Below are 22,656 nucleotides of genomic sequence, written 5' to 3'. Positions count from 1 at the left end.
ATAGAAGGTCATGGGTAGAGCTACATTGGCATTCCTTAGGATCTCTGGCCCAGCGCCTGTTCCTGCTGCACTTCCATAAAGTTCCCATTCAGCACATGCTGACCACGCCCTGCTCCCGGCATCCAGGCCTCTCAGGCAGACTCCAGCTCATACTAGAGATCCCCATCAACCACACAGAAGCCAACATTTGAGATGATTTTTTTTACTTTTATTTCTTCTTTTTCCTTTGTATTTCCTAATTTCCTTCCCTCTGTCTTCCCTTTCTTTTCTTTTATTCCTTATTGTTATTGTTATTGTCATTATTATTACGTGTTTGTGAGAGAGACTGAGAAAGGATGAGAACGTATGTATGCAGGCACACAAAGGCCACAGCCCACATGTGGACATCAGAGAGCTCTCAGGAGAGATGCCTCCCCAGACACCTTGGTAACACAGGTCTCCTTGCTTTTCTTGCTTTCATACTCCAGGGCACCTAAACTTCCTGGTGATCCTCTGGCCTTCCCCTTCTGGATTAAAGTAGGAATACCAGNGTTACAATCNTGTGTCACCACCCAGAGGTGTTCTGTGAACTCCTGGCTTCAAACTATGCTTGCCAGCCTGAGGCTTGTGAGGGAAGCACTTGAATCAGGTGAGAATCTGCTGGCCCCACCCCTTCTTCACATAGAGCAGTAGAACCCAGCAGAGAGGGTGGCATGGCCAGAGGCCAAAGAGGATGCCCATGGCTTGTCAGATGTGCCAGTGTCCTGGGTGGAGCTCCCAGCATGTGGCTGATGTTCCTGCACTTGTGCTTTTCAAGAAAACACCAGAGCTGACAAAACCCTGTGTCTGTACACTCTGACATGCCACAAGTAATATCGTGCAGAAGGTATTTTTACATTGTCCCCATTGTTCACGTATGCAGAGACCTTTGTAACTGGGCCAAGAGTAGTAAGAGGGTACTGGAAATGGTTGTTGTTTTTAGCTCCTTTTACTGGTTTCTGCTGTAATTCCCTGTGGAGAGTTGAGCAATGCTTTAGAAATGGACTCTGCAATCCCACATTCTTTCCAAAGGCAAACAGGTCAACAATCCCATGTTGCAATGCTCCAGGTCCATACCTGGTTGGACCTCAAGCAGAGTCCTGTTTGTTCTCTGGGAAGAGGGCACACAAGGGGCGACTTCAAGAATCTAAAGAGGGGCCTACGTGGTGAGGCAGAGGGAGGAGGTAGGAGAGATCAGAGCCTGGAGGCTGCCAAAATCAGTTGAGTTGGTTTCCCGTTCTTGGCAAAAACAGTTCCTCAATTCTAGAGGGACCCTTAAATCATGAAGCTCATCACTATCCTGCTCTTCTGCTCCGGACTCCTGCTGAGTTTAACACAGGGAGAAGAGGCCCAGGAAATTGACTGCAATGATGAGACTGTGTTTCAGGCTGTGGATGCCGCTCTGAAGCAGCTTAATGCTAGGTTACAAAGCGGCAACCAGTTTGTGTTGTACCGAATGACCAAGGGCACAAAAACGGTGAGTAACAGCTTTCCTGTGAAACCACTTGTAATTGGTGCTCTCAGGTATGGCGTAGAGGTTGGAGATGGCTAGTTCTTAGGCTTCCTGGGTGATCATGAAAGCAGTATCCCAGGAAGAAAGAAACCACAGAAGATGGAGATGTTTGAAAGGGACTGGCATAGTGGGGAATCCAGCAACGCAGTCAGCTTGCAGCAGGGGAATGCACTGCATCTGTGAACTTAGCCATCTTCCAGCCTTAAGGGAGAGTTCCCTCCTGGGATGGATACAGGGAGTAAGAAGAGAGTTGGCATTATTGCCTTGGACCAAGTATCTAGTACCACATGTGTGTGGCTGATCCCTTGAGGTTATTAGTAATGTTTCCACTAGCTTTCTTTATTTTTGGGGGGGGGCAGGGAGGTTGAGCCAGGGTGTCATTTAGCTTTAGACTAACCACAAACTTGCTGTGTAGCTGATAATGACCTTAAACTTTTGATCCTCCTGCCTCCATCTCCCTGGTGCTATGAATACAGGCATGTGCCCCCATGCCAGGTTTCTGTGATATTGGGGAATCAACCTTAGGACTCTACCACCTACGCTCCATCAGGAGCACACTTTGGCAGGTTTTTACTATATTCTTACTGCTTTGTCAGTGCACGCAGGTAGAAAAGGAATGAACGCAGGGTGCATAAATTAGAGAAAAACTGTCTTTAATATTTTATTTAAACAAAGTTACAGACTAGAGAGATGGCTCAGTGGTTCCGAGTACTGGCTACTCATGCGGGCAGGGACTGGGATCANTTCCCAGCACTTATGGTAGCCACAACCATCTCTAACTCCAGTTCCAGGGACTACGTTGTGTTTTCTGGCCAGCCTGGGCAGTCTGCTTCCTNCCCTCAGGACCACATCCCCTAGTGTCTCCCCTGCTGACAGATGGCCCATGGGAGTTTCCTTGTACAAGNTCCATGTAGCTCTCCTGGCCTTGAACTCAAGGTCCTCCTGTCTCAACCCACCAAGTGTGCTACTGGGATTCCAGGCTCCCCCATGCCCAGCTTCACCCAGACGTGTTGAACTCATATATGTACATACATGTAAACCATGGTTTACATAAAAGATGCCAGGATAATACTATGGATACTGCTTTGAAATCACTAAGAATATAAGCATATGATGAACATCATTCCAAGGAGTATTTATANAAATGTAAACATTAAATTTTTAATAAACACGGCTGTCCTTGCGTCTGCTCAGGACTGCTGTTTGTGATGTGTCAGGGTCCACAAACTTGCCGCTGGGTCCCCTGAGTGACTCCAGGTGTCACCCTTGCTTTCCTCAGGATGGCGTGCCAACCTTTTATTTCCTCAAGTATCGAATCAAGGAGGGCAACTGCCCTGCTCAGAGTGGCCTCGCCTGGCAGGACTGCAACTTCAAGGACACCGAGGAAGCCGTGAGTGTGCTCTTTATAGGAAAGCCCCAGCCTGACCCAGGCAACCCTCAGGGTGCTGTGAGATGCACAGGAGACTGGTAAATGACAGATGAGTGGGAAACTTGTACCTTTGTGGGGCATTCCGGACCACTTGATTCCCAGGCGCTTGTTTACAGCAGGGCCCCCTGTCACCTCAGACAGTCATCAGCTGTTCATGGTGACAAAATTCAAAGTCCTTTTAGCTATTCTGCAGTATAACAGTATAACATTGTCATCTGTGCCCACTCCAGTCTATCTGTCACTCAGTGATCCTTGGCCAGCCCTGTCCTGTCCCAGCTTCCAACTGCTGGTGACTACATTTCTGCTCCTACCTTAGGTGACATCACCCCCTGTCAGCCTTTGACATCCTGTCCCTAGATGCTCTCACTAACCTGCTGACTTCCAGTTCCTTCCATGTTGCAAGTGGCAAAGGTATAATTGTTCATACATCTATGGTACTCTGTTCTGAATATGCACTATAATGCTCTCCCAGTCATCAGATATGGTTTTTGTTGATGTGGTTAATTATAAGGAAATGGTTTATTTTATAGAGCCTGTTTATGAAAGATGAGAACCTTGTAATATATAGAAAAGTTACCCACACCCTATCCGTGTTCCTGAGAAGACACGAGAACCAGAAATACGTCAACATTAAACAAGTGTGTGCCCACTCACTAGAGGATGCGCCACATAGGCGACTAAACTTGTGCAGCAGACCCCAGGGAGACAACAGGAAGACATTGGGTTGAGTTCACAGTCTAGTGAAGGAAGAATATGGGAGTTTCAGCTATACCGAGCCTCAGTACAAATCTTGATTCTACTGCACGGCGTCCCTCAGTCGGTGCTTTATCCTGTTAAAATGAGACAATATTGACATCACTGGCTGCAAGGGAGGCTGAAGCCAGATACATAATACAAAGGATCTGTTAACAATAGCTTCTTAAAGAACACTGGCTGTAGCACCAGCTGATTGCCTTGCACTGGTGGGAGGGGATGCTCTGCCCGAGAAGCAAGCCTGTCTTCTCACATGCTAGGATCCCCTCTTAGCCAGGATGTCAGCATCCTTCATGTGTTTGTTAAAACCTGTGCTCATTCACAGTTGTAACAGCACCGTGTTCCAGATTAGGAGACCAGGACTGCCCTCAGAGAGCTTGTGTGGCAGCCGCTATGCCCTGTAGTCAGTCCTTCAGAGCTACCAGGAGACATCAGGGTGGGCTCGAGCTTCACACAACAGCTCCTGATACTCAGGACAGTGGGCAAAAGTGAAGGCCAAGTCAACCCTATTTGATAGTGTTCACCACTAAGAGCGGACAGCCTCTGTGTGAGCACCGACTGTGTGCTGCTTTGTCAGGCACTTCCTGTGTGTTGGCACACTGACTCTCCACAGCAACCTGTCAAGGACCTGTGGTGCTGTTTCCACAAGGTGCGTAAACTGAGGCAGTGAGAGGCACCCAGGCAGCAGGAACAACGCACAGCCAGCAGTGTGGAAGTGGGAGGTTCTAAGAGGTTAAGCTGACATTTATGTAAAGAGCAGGCACCCACTGAAACTGAGGGGGAATCAAAGACGAAGCTCTTCCTGTTGGTCCTGAGGCACAACATCCAGCTGGGTGACAGAGAAGCAGTCACAGAGCTCCACATCAGGGCTCACATTTAGAGACCTTACTCTGCCTCTCCCGGACCCGTGAAGATCAGTGGTCTGTGGAAACAATCACTAGGTCACATTAATATTCATTCTCACGTCTCACAAGGTGGTTAATGGGCTGGAAAGATGGCTGAGTGGTTAAGAGCGATTGCCGCTCTTCAGAAACCTGGGTTGGGTTTCTAACACCCAGATGGACACATAGAACCTCTGTAACTCTAGTTCCGTTGCTGCTGCCACTGTCTTCTGGGCTCTGCAGGCACCAGGCACACATGCGGTGTACAGACACCCATGCATTAGAACAAGTAAATCTAAAGAAAGCAAAATAAAATCTCTATTAGAGAAAAACCTTCTCTTTTTTTTAAAAGCCACATTTAGTAACAGCACTAGCTAGGTGTCTCCAGGAGAAAGAGAGTAGACCAAATGCCCTCTTTCTTTTCTTTCAGGCCACTGGAGAATGCACAGCAACTGTGGGAAAGAGAGAAAATAAATTTTCCATAGTCACCCAGAGCTGCAAGATTACTCCAGGTGGGTGACCTGGCCTGTTGGTGGCAGTGTGTGGGAGCCTGGGGGTTGTGGAATGTTGATGGTAATATGGTAATTATTCCTATGTTTCAAGAACACGACCCAGACTAACTGGCTTCACCCTCCCAGAAGCTGGCAATGGCATCTGTACTGTTGGGATTGTGGTAGATGGTGGGCAGAGTAGCACTGCACCAAGTTCTTGGATTGGGCCAGGCTTGTGTCAGTCATCCCCTGAGACCTGTCCTAACTCCTGTGCTCTTAGGGGCGGGTGGAGGCGGGGGTTCCGGGGCTGGCTGACAAAGGATGAGGCACCATGAATCTGACTCCATTCCTACAGAGCATCCTACCTGGAGCTGAGTGTCGGCTTTGAGGTGTGCGCTGGTCTGCAATCATTCCTTCTTTGTTGTAGAAATTATTTAATCCTGCCCCAGGGTTTCTACCTCACCGTAGGTCATTTAGTTCCTGGATAAAAGACACAGTCAACCTTCATGTTTGCAATAAGCCTTAAACAGTACAAATGCCAGGCAGCCGCTTACCCTCTATTCTGTTAGAATCTAATTTCCTATAAATAATGTCAGATTATTAATTACTATGTTTCATCTGGATTGCTCTTAACTCCAATTGGCCAGCCTACAGAGTCGTTTTTATTGCTCACCCATGCTATGGTGGCTTCTCCTTCTTCACCTTCTTTTCCTCAGAGGTCCCTGTCTGGCCCCCAGTCTAGGTAACCTAAAGCCCACTTATGTTTCCTCCGTGAAGCTATTAGCTATTGGCATCTTTATTTACCAATGTGAAATAACTTGGGGCCATGGTGTATGTTCTCTGGGACAGCCAGGTCCTGAGGGACTGTACTTAGCATTACAACAGATAGCAGAAGACCACACCTCAACTCTCCCTTTTTGTTTGTTTCTGTTTCTTATTTGTTTGTTTGTTCTTGGTTATTTTTTTTTGAAGACACATAGTTTCTTGGTGTAACAGTTCTTACTGTCCTACAGCTGGCTTTCTAGACCAGGATGGTCTAGAGGTCCACCTCCCTCTGCTTCCTCAGTGCTGGGACTAAAGTTGTGCACCTCCAAATCCAGCTTCATTTCAAATTTTTATCAGCTTCCTTTTTCTTGTCTCCGAAGGCCATGATAGAACTACACCCTTGACAGGATGGAATGTTAGGAAATGAGGTGATAAATCTAAACATGCAATGTCTGGGCATCTTACCACAGACTCTGGATGACGAGAGCTGACACTCACTGAGTACTTATGATCTGGGGACTTTACATACATTAACTCCTCCAAACATTACAGGTCAGTCAGTGTGGTCTTACACCCTCACTTTTCAGAAGAGGAAACTGAGTCTGAACAGTGAAGTAATTTACCTAAGGTTATACAGATACTCTGTAGGAGAGTGGTTAGAGAAGGTCCTTAGTTAAAAAAAGAAAAAAAAACCCTCCTTTAAGAATAAAAATAGGGGTTGGAGAGATGATGGCTCCGTGGTTAAGAGCACTGACTGCTTTTCCAGAGGTCCTGAGTTCAATTCCCAGCAACCACATGGTGGCTCACAACCATCTGTAATGAGTTCTGATGCTCTCTTCTTGGTGTGTCTGAAGATAGCAACAGTTGTACTTGTATACATGAAATAAATAAACAAATCTTAAAAAAAGAATAAAAATAAAAAGCAACTTATGAACAGATACAGCCATTATTATAATTTTCTATAATGTTGTAAAGGTGCCAAGGGTTTGTAGAGGGATGAGTGTGTATGGGCGATGCCAATCAAGAAAACCTTCCTGGAGCTGGCCTCTACAAGGTGAAGAGGGAAGGAAGGAGGAAGGGAGGGAGGAAGGGAGGGAGGGAGAGAGGAGAGAGAGAGAGAGAGAGAGAGAGAGAGAGAGAGAGAGAGAGAGAGAGAGAATCCCCTGGACCAGCATCTTCGACTTTCATATGGTTACTCACTACAGGGGCATGTTTTCCAAACACTGACCTAAGTTGTCCACATAGAACCTGCAAAGGCACTGAACTTCAGCTCTTGTAAGAAGTTGCATTTAAAGCAGAGAAGAGCTCATCAGCTCCCATCAGCAATGGAAAGTTCTATTCCTATTTCAAAACCATCTGTATAGAAATGTGCAGAATGGAAGGCACGCAGTTACCCAGGAGAGGAACGTTACCCTTCTTACTCTTCCCTCCTTCAAACCCGCTCTCTTCTCCTACTCTGTTCTGTCTTGAATGAGAGCTGGCTGGTGTGTGTGTGTGTGTGTGTGTGTGTGTGTGTGTGTGTGTGTGTGTGTGTCTGCCCTGGTCATCTCCACAGCTCCTGTGGCTTTCATTTCATTTGTTCTGTAAGTCTCCCAACCTTCCCATCAAATTCTCTACAGTTGTAGAACTGTCCAATTCTTTGATCCAACCTCTTCTGCAAGAAGAGAAGTGAAAACTGTTCATCAGGTTTCTGACAGCAGCAGAGATGCCTTACACCACACAGTCCTGAGGAGAGCTGTGTTGAGCAGCTAGTGATGTAGGGGGCTGGATATCAGCAGAATAGCCTAAGACTTAGTCTACTGACTAGATCATACCTATTGTGTTAAATCAGCTTTTGACTACTGCAACAAAGTACGTGAATTAGTTCCAGGGGACAGCCCCCACAGGGTCTTCTTTCTCATTGGTTGTTTTTGAGGCAGTGGAGGGGGAAGTATGTCTTACAAGATATTTAGAGTTGATGTATAATAATAAAAAAATTATTTATCTGAGTTTAAGTTACTTTGCTACTGTAGCTGACCTTCCTCCTGTGTTTCTCTGAGACCAGAAACTACAGTCTCTGACACTTAGCTCTTCATCTTAAAATAGTAGGAGATTAAGCCATGGATTAATTGCTAGAGCCTTTCCTTTTTGTCCAGATGCCTCTTGCTTGTCACACTACGGGGAAGTTTGAAGCAAAAAACTTCTATTGACACCAGGACAAGAGAATCATGCTCACACTCACAGAAGGAAAACTTTTACATAAGCAAATACGCATAAACTCACATAAATCATATATAGATTCATGCATGTGCATTTATACCTTTCCATTAAAATCAGTTGGGGCCTGCTTGCATGCATTCTCACAATTACATACTTACCCACACACATCTATACTTACATATGTATATGGAACAAAAGCCCAAGTGTAAGTGTAGAAAGATCTCAGTCATTCTGGGTGAAAAATGAACCCCAATCTTTATTGCATAGACCTTTTATGCTAAATGAATTAAACCCCAGTTTGTAAGAAGAAAGCTTTGCCCCTTTAATAATACTAAGCCTGCTTTGTTATTAAGAAAGGACCTGTTCTGTCCCCTAGTAAGAGGAAGTCTGCCTGATTCTGCTGCTCTCTACAGCTTCTTTTTTCTTCTTTCCCTCTGCATTCTGCACACTGGTCTCTTAGTTTTTTAATGTTATCTTTAGTTTCTACGTTATTCTACTCTGCATTCTCCTTCTAAGCTTGCTCTCTCCTCCTGCTCTGGTGTCACAATAACACTCCTACTCTCAATGCCTTTTCTCCCAATACTATGCTTATACTTCTTCTTGAACCCAGTTCTGTCTAAAAAGTGTTCTGTCTAAAAACTTCTCCTCAACTCTTCTCTTTGTCCTCAGCACTTATACATCTTTCAGAATGCATGATCACATGCTCAAAAGTTCATCACAATTTCACACATAAGTTCAAATCATAAATTGAAATAGAAGTTTACAATCGAGAATGTTTACATGCATGTTCATTAGGAGTAATTATCTTGCTAAACATCAATCACCTGTCTCAGCTCTCCAGGTTCATTGAAAGTTAAAACTCATAACTAAGTTATTATTTTGTATAGACAAACGCAGTCAATATTTTATCATCTGTCCAAGCACTTATAATAAATCATTACTTCCTTTTTAATGACCTTTGATTAATAGCTTTATGACCTCTTAGAATGTGCTCTGAGTAGTAGAAGCAATTAACTGGTGACACAATGGGAGACTGGCGGAGCTCTTCATTGCAGTTGTGATTAACAGAAGAGAATCTAATAGCAGTCCCACTACAAAAGAGCTTAATAAATGCTGATATAATTTTAGGAATTCTTACAGGATCATCATAAAAAGTTGAAAAGTCGTCTGTTAGTCTATACAGTGTCACAACAAGACAGTATGACTTCATAGTCTGTCGAGATCTGTTCAAAGGGGAGGGGGCGCTAATACCTAGAGATTGTCATATATGTTTAATAATAACAAGAAAAGCATATTAATAGCAGGAATCTTTGCTAAAATGATTTTCTCCTGGGCCTACTGGAGTTCCATCGTAGATGTTAATCTAAGGTGGTCATCTCAGGAAGATCACCTGCTAGTTATTAGCTTGATCTATAATGGTTTTTGACAAATTGGACTTTGTGACACATTTAAGATTCAACTATATCTGAATATGATAGTGCACAATTGTAATTCCCACACTGGGGAATATTATATCCTGGGGTATATGAGGCCTTGTCTCAAAAGGAAAGAGGGGAGGAGGGAGAGAGACAGATGTTGGAGGAGAGATCCAAGGACAGTAGGCACCCAGGAAGTGTGTTCCAAGAGGTAAGGAAGCCTTCATCCTGAGGTGGCATCTCTCTCACTCTGCAGCCATCCTCTATCAGACAGGGCACTCACCTTGGTAATTTAATATAGATACCTATAAAAATATTTGACATTGTTTTATTGTAAACCACTGAGTGGTTGCTCATTCCACATCAGCATATTCTTCACTTCTGAGAGCCTATGGGGACCCTAAAATCCTNCGTACATCCTGGGATTATTTGCATTTTCCTGGGGAGAGGTCACAGCTCTCATCAGATTTGCCAAAGAACTTGTGAGCTTTGGGTGTAGACTGCGATTCTAAACAGGGTCAGTATCTCCTGCCTGGAGCACCGTCTTCTCTCTCAGAGAATCCCTAAATCAAACTGGCCCTCTCTGTGTCACTCTGGCAAACTGAATAGATGCCACCTCCCATGCTACGGTTCCTCCCCCATCCTTATTTCCCAGCACCATCTGTCCCTTCTCTGCACCTCACCCCCTCACAGGTCTTGCTGATGTCTCTGACCACCTTCTTCCTTCTAGCTCATTGTGCTCATCCTCTCCATGGATGTCCCCCTCACCATATTCTGGCCTCCTGTCTTTCCTAGCTCTTGCCCACCCCATGAAATTATCTGTCTACACTCTGTCCTTTCTACCTGACTGTCATCACCTCACAGATGTGACACTTAATGTCTCCCTAGAACCTAGCTCAGCACCTGCAAGGAGATAGATAGCAAGGGCAGATGGACTTCAAGGAAAGGCTCCTCTTGCCTTGTGTTCTACTTATATGAAAACAAAGAGGAATACTTTCTGGCCAGCACATCACCTCACAATGACTTCCTTTAAATGACAAACACTGAATGTAAAGCTTAGCAAGTGTAACAAAATACTGTGTGACATAAACAATGGAAAGACAATCCTGTTCAGGGGGGAGGGCTCTTCTCCAGGAGTCACAGCATCCGACTGACTTTATCAGATAGTTAGGTGTCAGGGCCCTTTCATTAACCTTGAAAAAAAATGTTGTATCTGTAATGTGCTTCACTTTATAAAATGGTGAGTTAGTGTATTACTGTGGTCATGGAAATGCATTAAAATGGGGGCCTAGTGATGTAGCTCAGCCAAACTCACCACTCTAAAGGTGGTGGGACCTGGACAATGGAGCTGATAAGTGAGGCACACTACAGCCTCATGAAACAACCAACTTTATTCAGAGCTTCAGATAATGTTTGCTGCGAGGGTTTAGAAAGGTCAGCTGAATTAGGTTCCCATGAGTTCAAGCAGTATACAATCACAGGGATAAGCCACACGTGACAAAATCATGTTCTTCCGTACACTCATATGAAGGAGAGGTTAAAGATGAAATGGAATAACAGCAGCAAACAACAATGAACGATCTGAAGTAAACTCATTCCTGATGTATCTGGGAGGAGCATGAACCCTCATTCCTAGAATAATTCTGTGCTTTCAAGAAACTGAGGTCACAAGACTCCTTCCTGTCTTGTATTCTTGGAGTGTTCTCACAAGCACTCAAAATTCTCCTCACACAACTTCCTTCCTGAACCCTGTCCTGAGAAGCTAGTATGCCCGAAGGCCCGGGTTCGATCCCCATCAGTTCATACAGCAGCCATAGAAGCCTCTGGAGAAAAGCAGAGGAAGGAGGATCAGACGCTTGAAGCCAATCTTAGCTGCGTAGACACTTCCAGAATATATGAGACCCTGTCAAAAAATGCAATCAATAGAATAGCATAAAATAACTGTTCTCAACAATCTCCATCTTTGCTTTTGACTGCACAGGAGTCCTAAATTCACATTATCTTTAACTCAAGCATGAATTACAGAAAGTCAGGTTTTCAGGATCTTTCTAAATGGTCTCATGGGTTTAGGACAATGAATATGAGATGCGTTTTCAGTTATTAATGCTGTCTCTTTGTTGTTTGTCAAGGTAAGGGCCCTATAGTGACAGAGGAGTACCACTGTGCGGGTTGTGTGTACCCCATATCGACAGATAGTCCAGACCTGAAGCCTGTTCTGAAACACGCCATCGAATATTTCAACAACAACACAGATCACAGCCACCTCTTTGCTCTCAGAAAAGTAAAAAGTGCACAAGGACAGGTTTGTTTTTCATTGTTCAAGACATGTGATGTGCTTAAAAATCTGTTAGATTGGCATTTTGTCACCTAAAAATGAACCATTGGCAGGAGGAACCTGCCTGGCATATGCTGGCATCGTCCTAGAGTGCCCAGTGTTTTCATGAGAATAACTCTTAAGGCAAGGAGCTTCTCAGGGGTCCAGGTGAGCTGAGATATGCACTAAAGGCAAAGAACTCTCACACACCCATTCCCTCAGCACTGCAGGTTTTCTTCCCAGAAATGGAAAAATGAGTGTCTTTCTGGCTTTAATGTTTTACCAATCTATATTTTTATCTTCCTGTCATTAAAAATGGCACCAAAATATTAAATTTTTCATAGAAAGGTGGACACAACTTTCTAGGTATGCCCTAAATTATACTGCCCACTTCCTCCTGGTGGTGTTCAGTGGAAATATCTAGTAATCTGATCATTTGTTTCTTTGTTTTGTCTGTTTGAGGCAGAGTCTCTACACAGTCCTGGCTGCCTTGGACCTCACTCTGTAAACAAGGGTAGCCCCAATCTATCTGAGATCTTCCTACTTCTGCCTCTGAGGCTGGGATTAAAGGCTTTGACCACCAGGCCTAGCTTGGAATCAGATTTTTTATTGGCTCCTTGATCGCGGCTTTTCTGAGAGCTCATCTGGTCCTTTGAATTTCAGTTTCTTAAGAATTCCTCAATTTAGACTAACAGTCTGTACTTTTACTTCAACTTGCTCCTGTGTGCGATGTTTACTTTACCAACCTGCATTCATGTATATCTTATATGATATTAAAGATATATATATATATACACATATAATATATGCATATAACTTTACATTTCCAGCTACTTAGAAGTTTCATGGGGAGTGTGTTGTATATGTCTCTGTGTGTGTCTATATGTGTGTCTGTCACAATACTCAACATTTGCTCAGTGATACTATTGCCCAGTAATAATGACGGTTTGTACTTCTTGAACACTTGTTATATCCAATCCATTGTTTAAAGACATTTATAACTTGCTCACTGTGAATAACGTTCAACCTGAGGTTCAAGTACTCATTCAACCTAACTCATTTTAGGTGGTGGNTGGCCTGAATTTTGACATTACCTACACAATTGTGCAAACAAATTGTTCAAAGAAGCGTTTTCCTTCCCTCCATGGAGACTGCGTGGCCCTTCCCAATGGTGTAAGTAGCAGACATCTAATGATATTCTTTCCCATTTTGCTGACAGTGTTTTCAGTGTTTCCAGTTTTCTCTGTGACTTGACACCAAGATGTCACTTAGTTTTACTCAGATCCAACCAGAGTCTTAGGACCTAAGTTGCTGGTCAAGGCATCCATGTGTGTGTCACACTACATATTTCCATCCTGTCAGGGATTAGGTATGGGATTTGTCATGGTGATGGGTTTTCACACTCTCCTGGCCTCCTCTTCCTTCAGGTGTGCTCCATGTTCACACAGGGTCCTCTGTGTCCCAGCTTCTTCCTGCAAACTCCCCTGTGGTGCTTCCTCACCCTCCCTCTTCTCCTGTCATTCTTTTTTTTTTTTTTCAAAAATTTTATTAGATATCTTCTTCATTTACATTTCAAATGCTATCCCCCAAATCCTCTATACATGCCCCCCCACCCCACCCTGCTTCTGGGAATCTCCTGCTGTGCATGACATCTTGTTCTGTGGCCAGTGAATGCCAAGGTGACTAAGGAATGAACCTTCCTGGAATATTATTGTACATGCTTCTTTAATCTAGTATCTCTGCTTTGACAGTTTTATGTCATGAGGGAAAGGTGAGAAAACTAGACCACACTTTGCTAATTTTCATGGTAAAGCATTGGAAACAAATGCTGTATGCATCCTTAGGAAATGGTTATGCAAGGTACAGCAGTCCATAGATTATTAATACTGCTTCCTGAGCCTCTTGTGACATTAGCAAATCATTGTAATATGTTAAGGACAAGAAAAAAACTAGGACACAAACTCTACTCACAGGAGCAATGAAGAAAGGAAGATTAGAAGTTCAGTCATCTTCCTCAGTTCAGTGGGTTTGAGGCCTTCATTGGTTTGGAAAGCTGCTGTTTCAGAAAGAAAACCAAAAAGACCTAAATAAATGAAGGAAGATGGGTGCCGCGACCCCAGACTCCGGCCAGCAGAGGTGGGGAAAAGATGACATGTACACCAAGGCAGGGTTCAAGCATCTTCTGCAGCTTCTGCCCCCCCCCTTTAGCTTTCGCAGCTTTCCTTATTCTGGAGGATCGCCCAATTTATCAGCCTCCACCCTCTGCACTCGTCTCTCACCACTCTTCATCATCCAATCAGCATTCAGCGCGCCATGCATGCAGACAGGGTGCGTGTTGATAGGCCAGTGACTCAACATCATGCTGTATGACGCTATGCGTCAGGTGGGCAGCTCATGGTCATTCAGGTGCGCATGATCAGGTTCTTGGTAAACAAGCAGGGATCATGGGGCTTGGCAGTGAGCCAGGGCACCATTTTGGCTGCTGGGTGGCTGCACCTGCTTCCCACAGATAGGGAGGAAACAGGAGGCTGGGTGTGGTGACACACACCTTTACCAGCACTGCAAAAGCAGCAGATGTCAATGAGTTCAAGAGCAGTCGGCTCTACAAACTGAGTTCTAGGCCTTCTAGGGCTGCATGGAGAGACAATGCTATCTCAAAATTTATTTTAGATTTAAATTTTTAAAAAAAGGAAGGAAGAAAGAGAAACTGGGTATACAGAGTCAGGCAAATATATACAAGGTCAAGTAATATAATTATAAAAGTGATAGAAAATAAATGTGTTATAATTCAAAACACTGTTATCCTTCAGAAAGTGTTGTAGGTGATTTTTTCTGATTTTGCATACCTTTTGGGATTTCTTTAATACTTCTCAGATATTCTACTTAATCGCGCATTGACTTATAACTGTAGAAAGAGTCATAAAAGACCCTATCAAGAAAGGCCCTAAATGAAAGGAAACATTTGTGAATCTTCTGCCCTTTAAGGGGTTAATGTGAAGATCATGTTCAAAATCCCAGAACTCAACACCAAAAGACAGACCACTTCTAAAATGGGCAAAGGATTGAACAGATACCTCCAGATTTGAAGGTAGCCAATAAGCACATGAGGAGATCCACAGGACCACCAGCCATCAGGCAATGCAAATGCAAGCAGAATGGTCCTAACCCCCCAGAGGGATTCGTGCATCTTCCCTTCATGTTTATCCAAAGAAGAGTTGGTGGAATTTTTCATTGACTTTTTTTAAAGTTGTGATTATATTACTTAATTTTTCTACATTTACTTATTTCATGTATATAGGCTTTTTGCCTACATAGATGATCTCTGGACTTTGTACATGCAATGTCCACAGAGGTTGGAGAGGGCATCAGATCCCTTGGACTGAAGTTGTAGGTGGTTGTGAGTTGCCATGGGGTGCTGAGTCTCAAACCACAGTCCTCTGTAAGAACAGTCAGTGCTCTGAACCTCTGAGCCAGTTCTTCAGTCCTCTGATTATTTTTCATGCTCTACTTTTGTTTTTCACCTAAAAATTTTTCCTAGTCATTAGAAAGCTTAGTAAACTTTAAAAATGACTCTAAAAATATTCCAGCAAGGACACCATAGATTTTTTTTTGTTTTGTTTTGTTTTGTTTTTCGAGACAGGGTTTCTCTGTATAGCTCTGGCTGTCCTGGAACTCACTTGGTAGACCAGGCTGGCCTCGAACTCAGAAATCCNCCTGCCTCTGCCTCCCGAGTGCTGGGATTAAAGGCCTGCGCCACCAGGCCCGGCTATAGATTTTTTTTTAACCATAGCATTCCTTCCTACCTTTGGATATCTTGGTTATTTCTATTTTTTGATAATTAATAACTTAGCACATATTTTTTCATTTTTATTGGTTATTTTAATTATTTACATTTCAATGTTATCCCCCTTTCCAGTTTCCCCTCCACAAGTCCCCCATCCCATCCCCCACCCCTTGCCTGTATGAGGATGCTCCTCCACCTGCCCACCCACTCCTATCTCAGCAACTTAGCATTCTCTACCCTGGGTCTTCGAGCCCCCACGGCACCAAGGGACTCCCTTCCCAGTGATGCCCCTAAAGCAATCCTCCCTAGCAAACATTTTTGTAAATGAAATTGTTTTTATATTTGGTGTTTTTTTATTCAGAATCGGATCTTGGATTTATAAATGATAAGCACAGTTATTAAAATCTTTTAAATGTCATTTACTCATTAGTTGTTTGCTTAAATAAATAATTTAAACTCTATTGCATGAAAATTCAGTATTTTATATAGCTAACTATATTTTAGTTTCTCAATCAATAATTGAGTTAATGTGTTTATTTTGCTGAAATATTTTCATAAGTAGGCTAGAAGTTTATGGATTAAATTTATGGCTGAGTAATTATATATTCTTTGCCCATTCTTTGTGTGTGTGGTATATGCAGGTATGTATATGTGTGTGTGTGTGCTCACCTGTGCAGATACATGTGAAGGCCATATGCTCAGCTGCCTCTAAAACAAAACAAAGCAAAAGTGGAAGCCAGGGAAGTGATACCTCAGTCAGCAAAGGGCTTGTCTTTGGATCTCTCTCTCCCATGCAGACATCTATAACCCAAGCATCAGAGAGACAGAGACAAGACTCCTGGGCTCACTTGACAGCGGCCTACTGGAATCAGTGAGCTCGGCGTTCAATGAGAGAGACCCTGTCTCATAACGTACGGTGGAGAGACTAGAGAAGCGGCCTGTTTAGGGAAGCCCTGCTCCTTCCCAGGGCTTGAGTCTGGCTCCCAGCACCCACATCCCACATCTGGAAGCTCACAACCTCCTATAACTCCAGCTCTAAGAGATTCAACACCCTGCTTTAGCTTCTGTGGGTACCTGCACTTGTGCATGTGCGTGCGCGCATGCGCGCGCGCGCACACACACACACACACACACACACACACACACACACACACACACGAGTAACCCACTTACTTAGGCACTCCCTGTGCCGTGGGCAATCCTAGCTCCTCCCCCTCTGTGTTTCCGTCTTAGCATGGATATCATGGATACCTGTGTTTCTCATTTTCTCCTTTGCTTTCAGCTTTTATTCCTCTTTCTTCCTTTTCCTGATGCAATGATTTGTAAAGTAGACGTACTGCCTTTTACTTTTGTTAGTTGTTTGCTTTCACAATGTTTTATGTTTATAACTTTGAACCACCAGGATGGTGGTGACTGTAGAGGTAATGCCTTCGTGGATACTGATAACGAAATTGCCGACTTCTCGCAGAGCTGTGACCTTCATCCAGGTGAGAAAGCCCACATGGAGACACGGGACATGGCAGGGCCTCCTTCTTACTATGCTGCACTGGGTCTGTCCAGGGACTCCAAGCTGGCCATTGGACAATCATTCCTTTATGTTCATAATCACTTTCCTCAAAGTTAATCATTTCTCTATAGTTTACATCAAAGATGGGAAATTTTAAACTGGGTGTGGTAGCATACATGTAACCGTGTCAGTCAGGACACTGAAGCAGGGGATCAGAAGTTTTAGGTCAACATCTACATGGAGAATTCAAGGCTGGCTTGGGACATATAATACCCTGTATCAGTGTGTAAAAATCTAAGCAATTATAGCATATGGGTGAACATGGGCAAACACGCTTACCTAAACATCTGATCTTCCAGAGAACAAGGAGAAGTGGACTGTCTCAGGTCCCTTACTGTCTCAGGTCCCTTACTGTCTCAGGTCCCTCTCCTGTTCTGCTTACCTCACACCCTCTATAAATGAGAATGCAGAAGTTGTGTGTGACAGGAGAAAAGCCAGACTACACTTTGGGTGTACCTACCGACTTTAAATCTGATTTCTTTTCAGGAGATGATTTGGTAGAAGCACTTCCCAAGCATTGCCCTGGCTGCCCCAGGGACATACCTGTAGACAGCCCGCTGGTGAAGGAGGCACTTGGTCATTCCATTGCACAGCTAAATGCAGAGAATAAGCATACTTTCTATTTCAAGATTGACACCGTGACAAAAGCAACATCACAGGTCTGTAAATAGAAAGATGGGAGTTTGTAGCCTATGTATAGATCAGTTGGTAATATGATCCCTGTTCTTGGCTCTGGTGGGGAAAACAGGATTCGGCAACAGGATTTGGTGGTTTAAATTCCAAGTCCCAACTGTGCTGCATGCTTGAGTGTCTTGGCTGGAAAAGAATCTTGTCACAAGTTCTAGGTCACCTTGGACTACACTTAGCAATATCCTGTCTTAACACACACACACACACACACACACACACACAGAGAGAGATAGAGAGAGAGAGAGAGAGAGCCTTCACTCTTGTTGCATGTTCTTTCTCCCTTTGTTCCCTGGGCCCTGGATGCACTCTATCAATAAAGGCTGTTTGCCTTTATCTGGAGTCAGAGGTTCAGCTCTATCATCACCTCTATCCTTGGTGACCCTGGGTGACTATTAAAATCCCATCTCTTGTGGCACCATCTTTAAAATGAGTAGCTGTATTAGAAAAGCAAAAATCTCCAACAGCTCTGGCATCTATAATCAGAATGTTAAAGGACAGATTCCAACCTAAAGACTAGCTTTCCTGGATAAGCTTAATTAAGCTAAACCACAATAAGGTAAGCTAAGTTAAGCTGAAAGTAGATAAGAAACGTTATCAAGACAGAAGCAACCTGCCGTGGAGGCTGACATGATCTTCTAAATCTAGTAAGAAATAGGCTTAGAAGTTGTATTTCTAGGAATCTAACAAGAGCCTCCATATGCGACCATAGTCATAGTCATTTCAATTTTAAGAGCGAAAGACACAGTAAACTGTCCAACTGATCAGCAGGGCCAGATGATAAAGGCATGTAACACTGGCCTGAGGGCCTGAATCCCACCCCTGGACAGGAGAAAACCGATTCTACAAAGTTGTCCTCTGACTTCCACATGCATGCCATGGCATGTACTCTTCCCCACATACACACAAATGCCTACTACTACTAATACGTAGATACACAATATGGGACTGAGTAAATGAAGCCAAACAGACCCTTACTGTTGAGTGTTAGGCAAAAACGTAAAGGCATCTTTGTAAAGAGTGTTTGATGGGGGACAATCTCCTGCTTTAGTAACTGCCTGNTNGTNTGTTTCCTATGTGCTGGTTGACAGTTTTATTCCCTTGGTATTTAATTTCTGTATATNTTTATTAATTCTGNATATCANNTGCTGTCTGAAGTGTAGCTGGTAAAGATTTTCTCTGATCATGTGGGCTATGGGCACTGCTGGTTGTTTCCTCTGCTGTGTAGAGACTTTGTATTTTCATGCAACCCCATCTGTTGATACCTGGGGCTGGCTCCTGCCTGTGCTGTTGGTCTTCCTGTCTGTTTTTGCACCAGTCGCAGGCTGCCTCTGTCACTATGGCTCTATAATGTAATTTGAGGTCAAGCACTATAATACCTTCAGCATTGTCTTACTCCTTAGGACTGCTTTGGCCATTTGGTCTTTTATGGTTTCATATAAATTCGTTATTTTTTTCTAAGCCTATGACATATGACATGGGAATTTTTATAGGTATTGTATTAATTCTATATATTAACTGTGGTAGTACAGATATTTTCACACTATTAATTTTGCCTATCCAGGACCATGGGCTATATTTCCATTGTCTAGTATCTTCTGTAATTTCCTTTGCCAATATCTAGAATTTTTTATTGTAGAGAATTTTATTGTAGTAGTCTTTGAATCATTTGGTTAGATATATTCCTAACTACATTAAAATTTTTTTTGAGAAAGTATCTCATTATACAGTCCATACTGACTTGAAATTCACTCTCTAGACCAGGCTGCCCATGAACTCACAAAGATCTACCTTCCTCTGCCTCCCCAGTGCTGGGATTACAAGCATGTTCCACCAACAAATGGCTTGTTTAAATATTTAAGAGGTTACTTAATCTGAAAAATATAAAAAAAGTAATAGATAATCTAAATATTTTCCTAACTGGATAATTTAAACTACACATGAATTTTCTGATTCAGTATTTGGCACAGAGACAACAAAAACTATTTAAAGAAAATATTTTAAGTTTTCCCTCCCGTACCTCAGATTGTACTAAAATTTAAGCCCTTGAGTTACTTGGTAGGTGTGGTTTGTAGCTTATGAACATTTAAATTAGCATGTGACTATTAAAGTACAAACATTTAGCCTATATTTCTTTTCCTCAGTGAAGTAAGCTGACCCAACTAATACCCAGAATTCTTAGCTATACGTACAAACAAAACGTTGAATCAGATATGTGCACCTTGTAGAGAATTTTATACTTGTACTCACACTACAAGGACAGCGTAACTTTCTAAGATGGTCAGTTAATATTTAAAATTTCAAGACTCCAACATTGAACTCACTGAAGTAAAAAAAGTATAATTTGTTTTAGAAATCCTAATTAAATATTTGTCTTGTACTATTAACTTTACAGGTGGTAGCAGGAACTAAATACGTTATTGAGTTCATAGCCAGAGAAACCAAATGTTCCAAGGAAATTTACTCAGAGCTGACAGAAGATTGTGAGATCAAGCACCTTGGTGTGAGTAGCACTATCCCTGTGTGATACTGTAAGCACCTTGGTGTGAGTAGCACTGTCCCTGTGTGATGCTGTAAGCACCTTGGTGTGAGTAGCACTGTCCCTGTGTGATGCTGTAAGCACCTTGGTGTGAGTAGCAGTGTCCCTGTGTGATGTTGTAAGCACCTTGGTGTGAGTAGCACAGTCCCTGCGTGATGTTGTAAGTACCTTGATGTGAGTAGCAGCGTCCCTGTGTGATGTTGTAAGCACCTTGGTGTGAGTAGCACAGTCCCTGTGTGATGTAAGCACCTTGGTGTGAGTAGCACCTTCCCCGTGTAATGCTGAAAGCACCTTGGTGTGGGTAGCACAGTCCCTGTGTGGTGTGAGCAGCACAGTCCCTGTGTGATACTGTAAGCACCTTGCTGTGAGTAGCACTGTCCCTGTGTGATGCTGTAAGGGTCACTTGCTCATGTGCCTCATGACTAATGCTGATTTATTTTCTCTTGTCTTCTGTTTTCATGATTAGCAAAGTCTCAACTGCAGTGCTAACGTGTACATGAGACCTTGGGAGAACAAAGTCTTCCCGACCGTGAAATGCCAAGCATTAGAAATGGTAGGATTGAAGTACTGTCAGCTTGGGGTCAGTTCTACCTAATCCAAAAAGCAATATCTGGGTATTGAAAATGAAGCATAGCCAGGCATAGGCCTTTAATCCTAACACTTGGGAGGCAGAGGCAAGCAGATCTCTGAGTTTGAGGCCAGCCTGGACTACAGAGTGAGTTCCAAGACAGCCAAGGCTACCCAGAGAAACCCTGAATGAAAACAACAACAAAAGCGAAGCAAACAAAGAAGAAGCAAAAGAAAAAGGACAAAGAAAAAGGAAAAGAATCATTAATGAAGTGAACTGAGGGAGGGTTATGGCTTTAAACCTGTAAGAGGCTGTACATTTCCATGCTGATCTTGAGTTTTCTGGCAGTAAAAGAACAGGTAACCTCTCAATCACTTAGGTCATTGTCAGCGTTCCCTGGTAGTTCTGTGTCTGGTAGTGAGGAGATGGCCAGGGCACTACCACTAGCCACATGACTCCAAGACACACCTGAGGCCTTAGCACTCCTGTGTGCTGTGCTGTGCTCTGTGCATTGAAGGACTTTGTGAGAAACGTGGATTCACTCCCCTTTTACAGTTAAAGAATACCAAACTGCACTTTAAAACGGTCGTCAAGGGGGTCCAGACACGATTCAAATCTGAGAGGCAATGCTCTGCATCATCTTTTTAGGAATTAATGTGCCTAGGGCTTCGTCACTTGCCAGTGATGGGACACTAAGATTTGAAGTGCTCTGAGGCTCCAGAGTGAATCACTTCACTAAGTCCCTCATCCCAGGCTCTGCACAACAAGCTCCTTGCACATTCTCACCAGTATCGAGGGCCCTGGGGGGGGCAGGTGCTGTGGTTTTATTTTGCAGCAAAGTGGGCTTAGTGTATAGTGTTGAGAGCAGGTCAACTCTGAGCCCACCCTTTCCATCATGATCTGGACATCTAGAAGATACTTGACTCAAAAGCCTGAGTTCTTTCATCTCTGAACACTGGCCTCAACTGTGGCCTTCCTACCTTGGTAAAAGGGGGTGGTGGTGGTGGTTGCGCATATTCAGAAAGCCACACCTCTGTGTAGATTGCCACCTTTCCTTTTCTTGTTTAGGTTCTTGTCATTTGTTACTATCTCTGACACATTGTAAAAGGCCTTCCTGTCACACTTGTGAGCAGGCCCTATGGTGGCACAGCCTAAGTAAGTTTAGCTATAAAGACCTTTAAGGATAATAATAGCAATGGTTGGAACAGAAATTATATCAGTTATCAAAATGAGTACCTGAGAGAGTATGTGCTCAAACCACCCACTTTTCTAAATGAAGAAAAACTCTTAGCCTTAGAGTATTATTAAGAAGAAGAATCAGGGTAGGACTATAACTCAGTACTGAGCTATAACTCAGTGCTGGAGTACCTGCCTAACATGTTCAAGGTTCTTAGTTCAATCCCTAGGACCACAAACAGAGCCTACATTTTTCAAGTATAAGAGAAGTATTGTCAATTTATTTCTCTAGAAAAGTAATAGTGTTGTGTTTTATAATAAGAATGAGAAAACAGGGATGTGTTTGGTTGAGGTAGGGTACGGTGTGGGGAAAAGGTGCTTCTGTGGGCCCATGCTGTGGCATCCTTCACCCTGAGGGACCAGGCACAATATTGTATCGTATAGAATGGAGTTTATTTAGGGCATGGGGAGTGGGGTTAAGGGAGTAGTTGAGACAGAGAAAGGGAGAGAGGGGGGGAGGGAGAGAGAGAGAGAGAGAGAGAGAGAGAGAGAGAGAG

At 43.4% G+C, this 22,656-nt stretch overlaps 1 protein-coding gene across 2 annotated transcripts in view; it reads left to right on the top strand.

Moving 5' to 3' along the window:
* Positions 1-1,094: 1,094 nt before the first annotated feature.
* Kng1 (kininogen 1) overlaps positions 1,095-22,656 on the top strand; it is a 23,045-nt gene continuing 1,483 nt past the window's right edge. Inside the window, exons 1-9 of one of the 2 annotated variants that reach the window (XM_021209830.2) lie at positions 1,095-1,495; positions 2,811-2,921; positions 5,025-5,106; positions 11,594-11,766; positions 12,844-12,951; positions 16,965-17,049; positions 17,616-17,788; positions 20,212-20,319; positions 20,822-20,908. In XM_021209830.2, coding sequence (XP_021065489.1) covers positions 1,301-1,495; positions 2,811-2,921; positions 5,025-5,106; positions 11,594-11,766; positions 12,844-12,951; positions 16,965-17,049; positions 17,616-17,788; positions 20,212-20,319; positions 20,822-20,908 — 1,122 coding nt within the window. In that variant the 5' untranslated portion in view covers positions 1,095-1,300. Of the gene's footprint in view, positions 1,496-2,810; positions 2,922-3,276; positions 3,372-5,024; positions 5,107-11,593; positions 11,767-12,843; positions 12,952-16,964; positions 17,050-17,615; positions 17,789-20,211; positions 20,320-20,821; positions 20,909-22,656 lie in introns of those variants that run through there. The other variant, XM_029544719.1, reaches the window with a different exon arrangement.

Source organism: Mus pahari, chromosome 12, assembly GCF_900095145.1.
Source record: "Mus pahari chromosome 12, PAHARI_EIJ_v1.1, whole genome shotgun sequence".
In the NCBI taxonomy this organism is placed as follows: domain Eukaryota; kingdom Metazoa; phylum Chordata; class Mammalia; order Rodentia; family Muridae; genus Mus; species Mus pahari.
The sequence above is the reverse complement of the archived record's forward strand: the minus strand, read 5'-3'. Positions and strand labels throughout refer to the sequence as shown.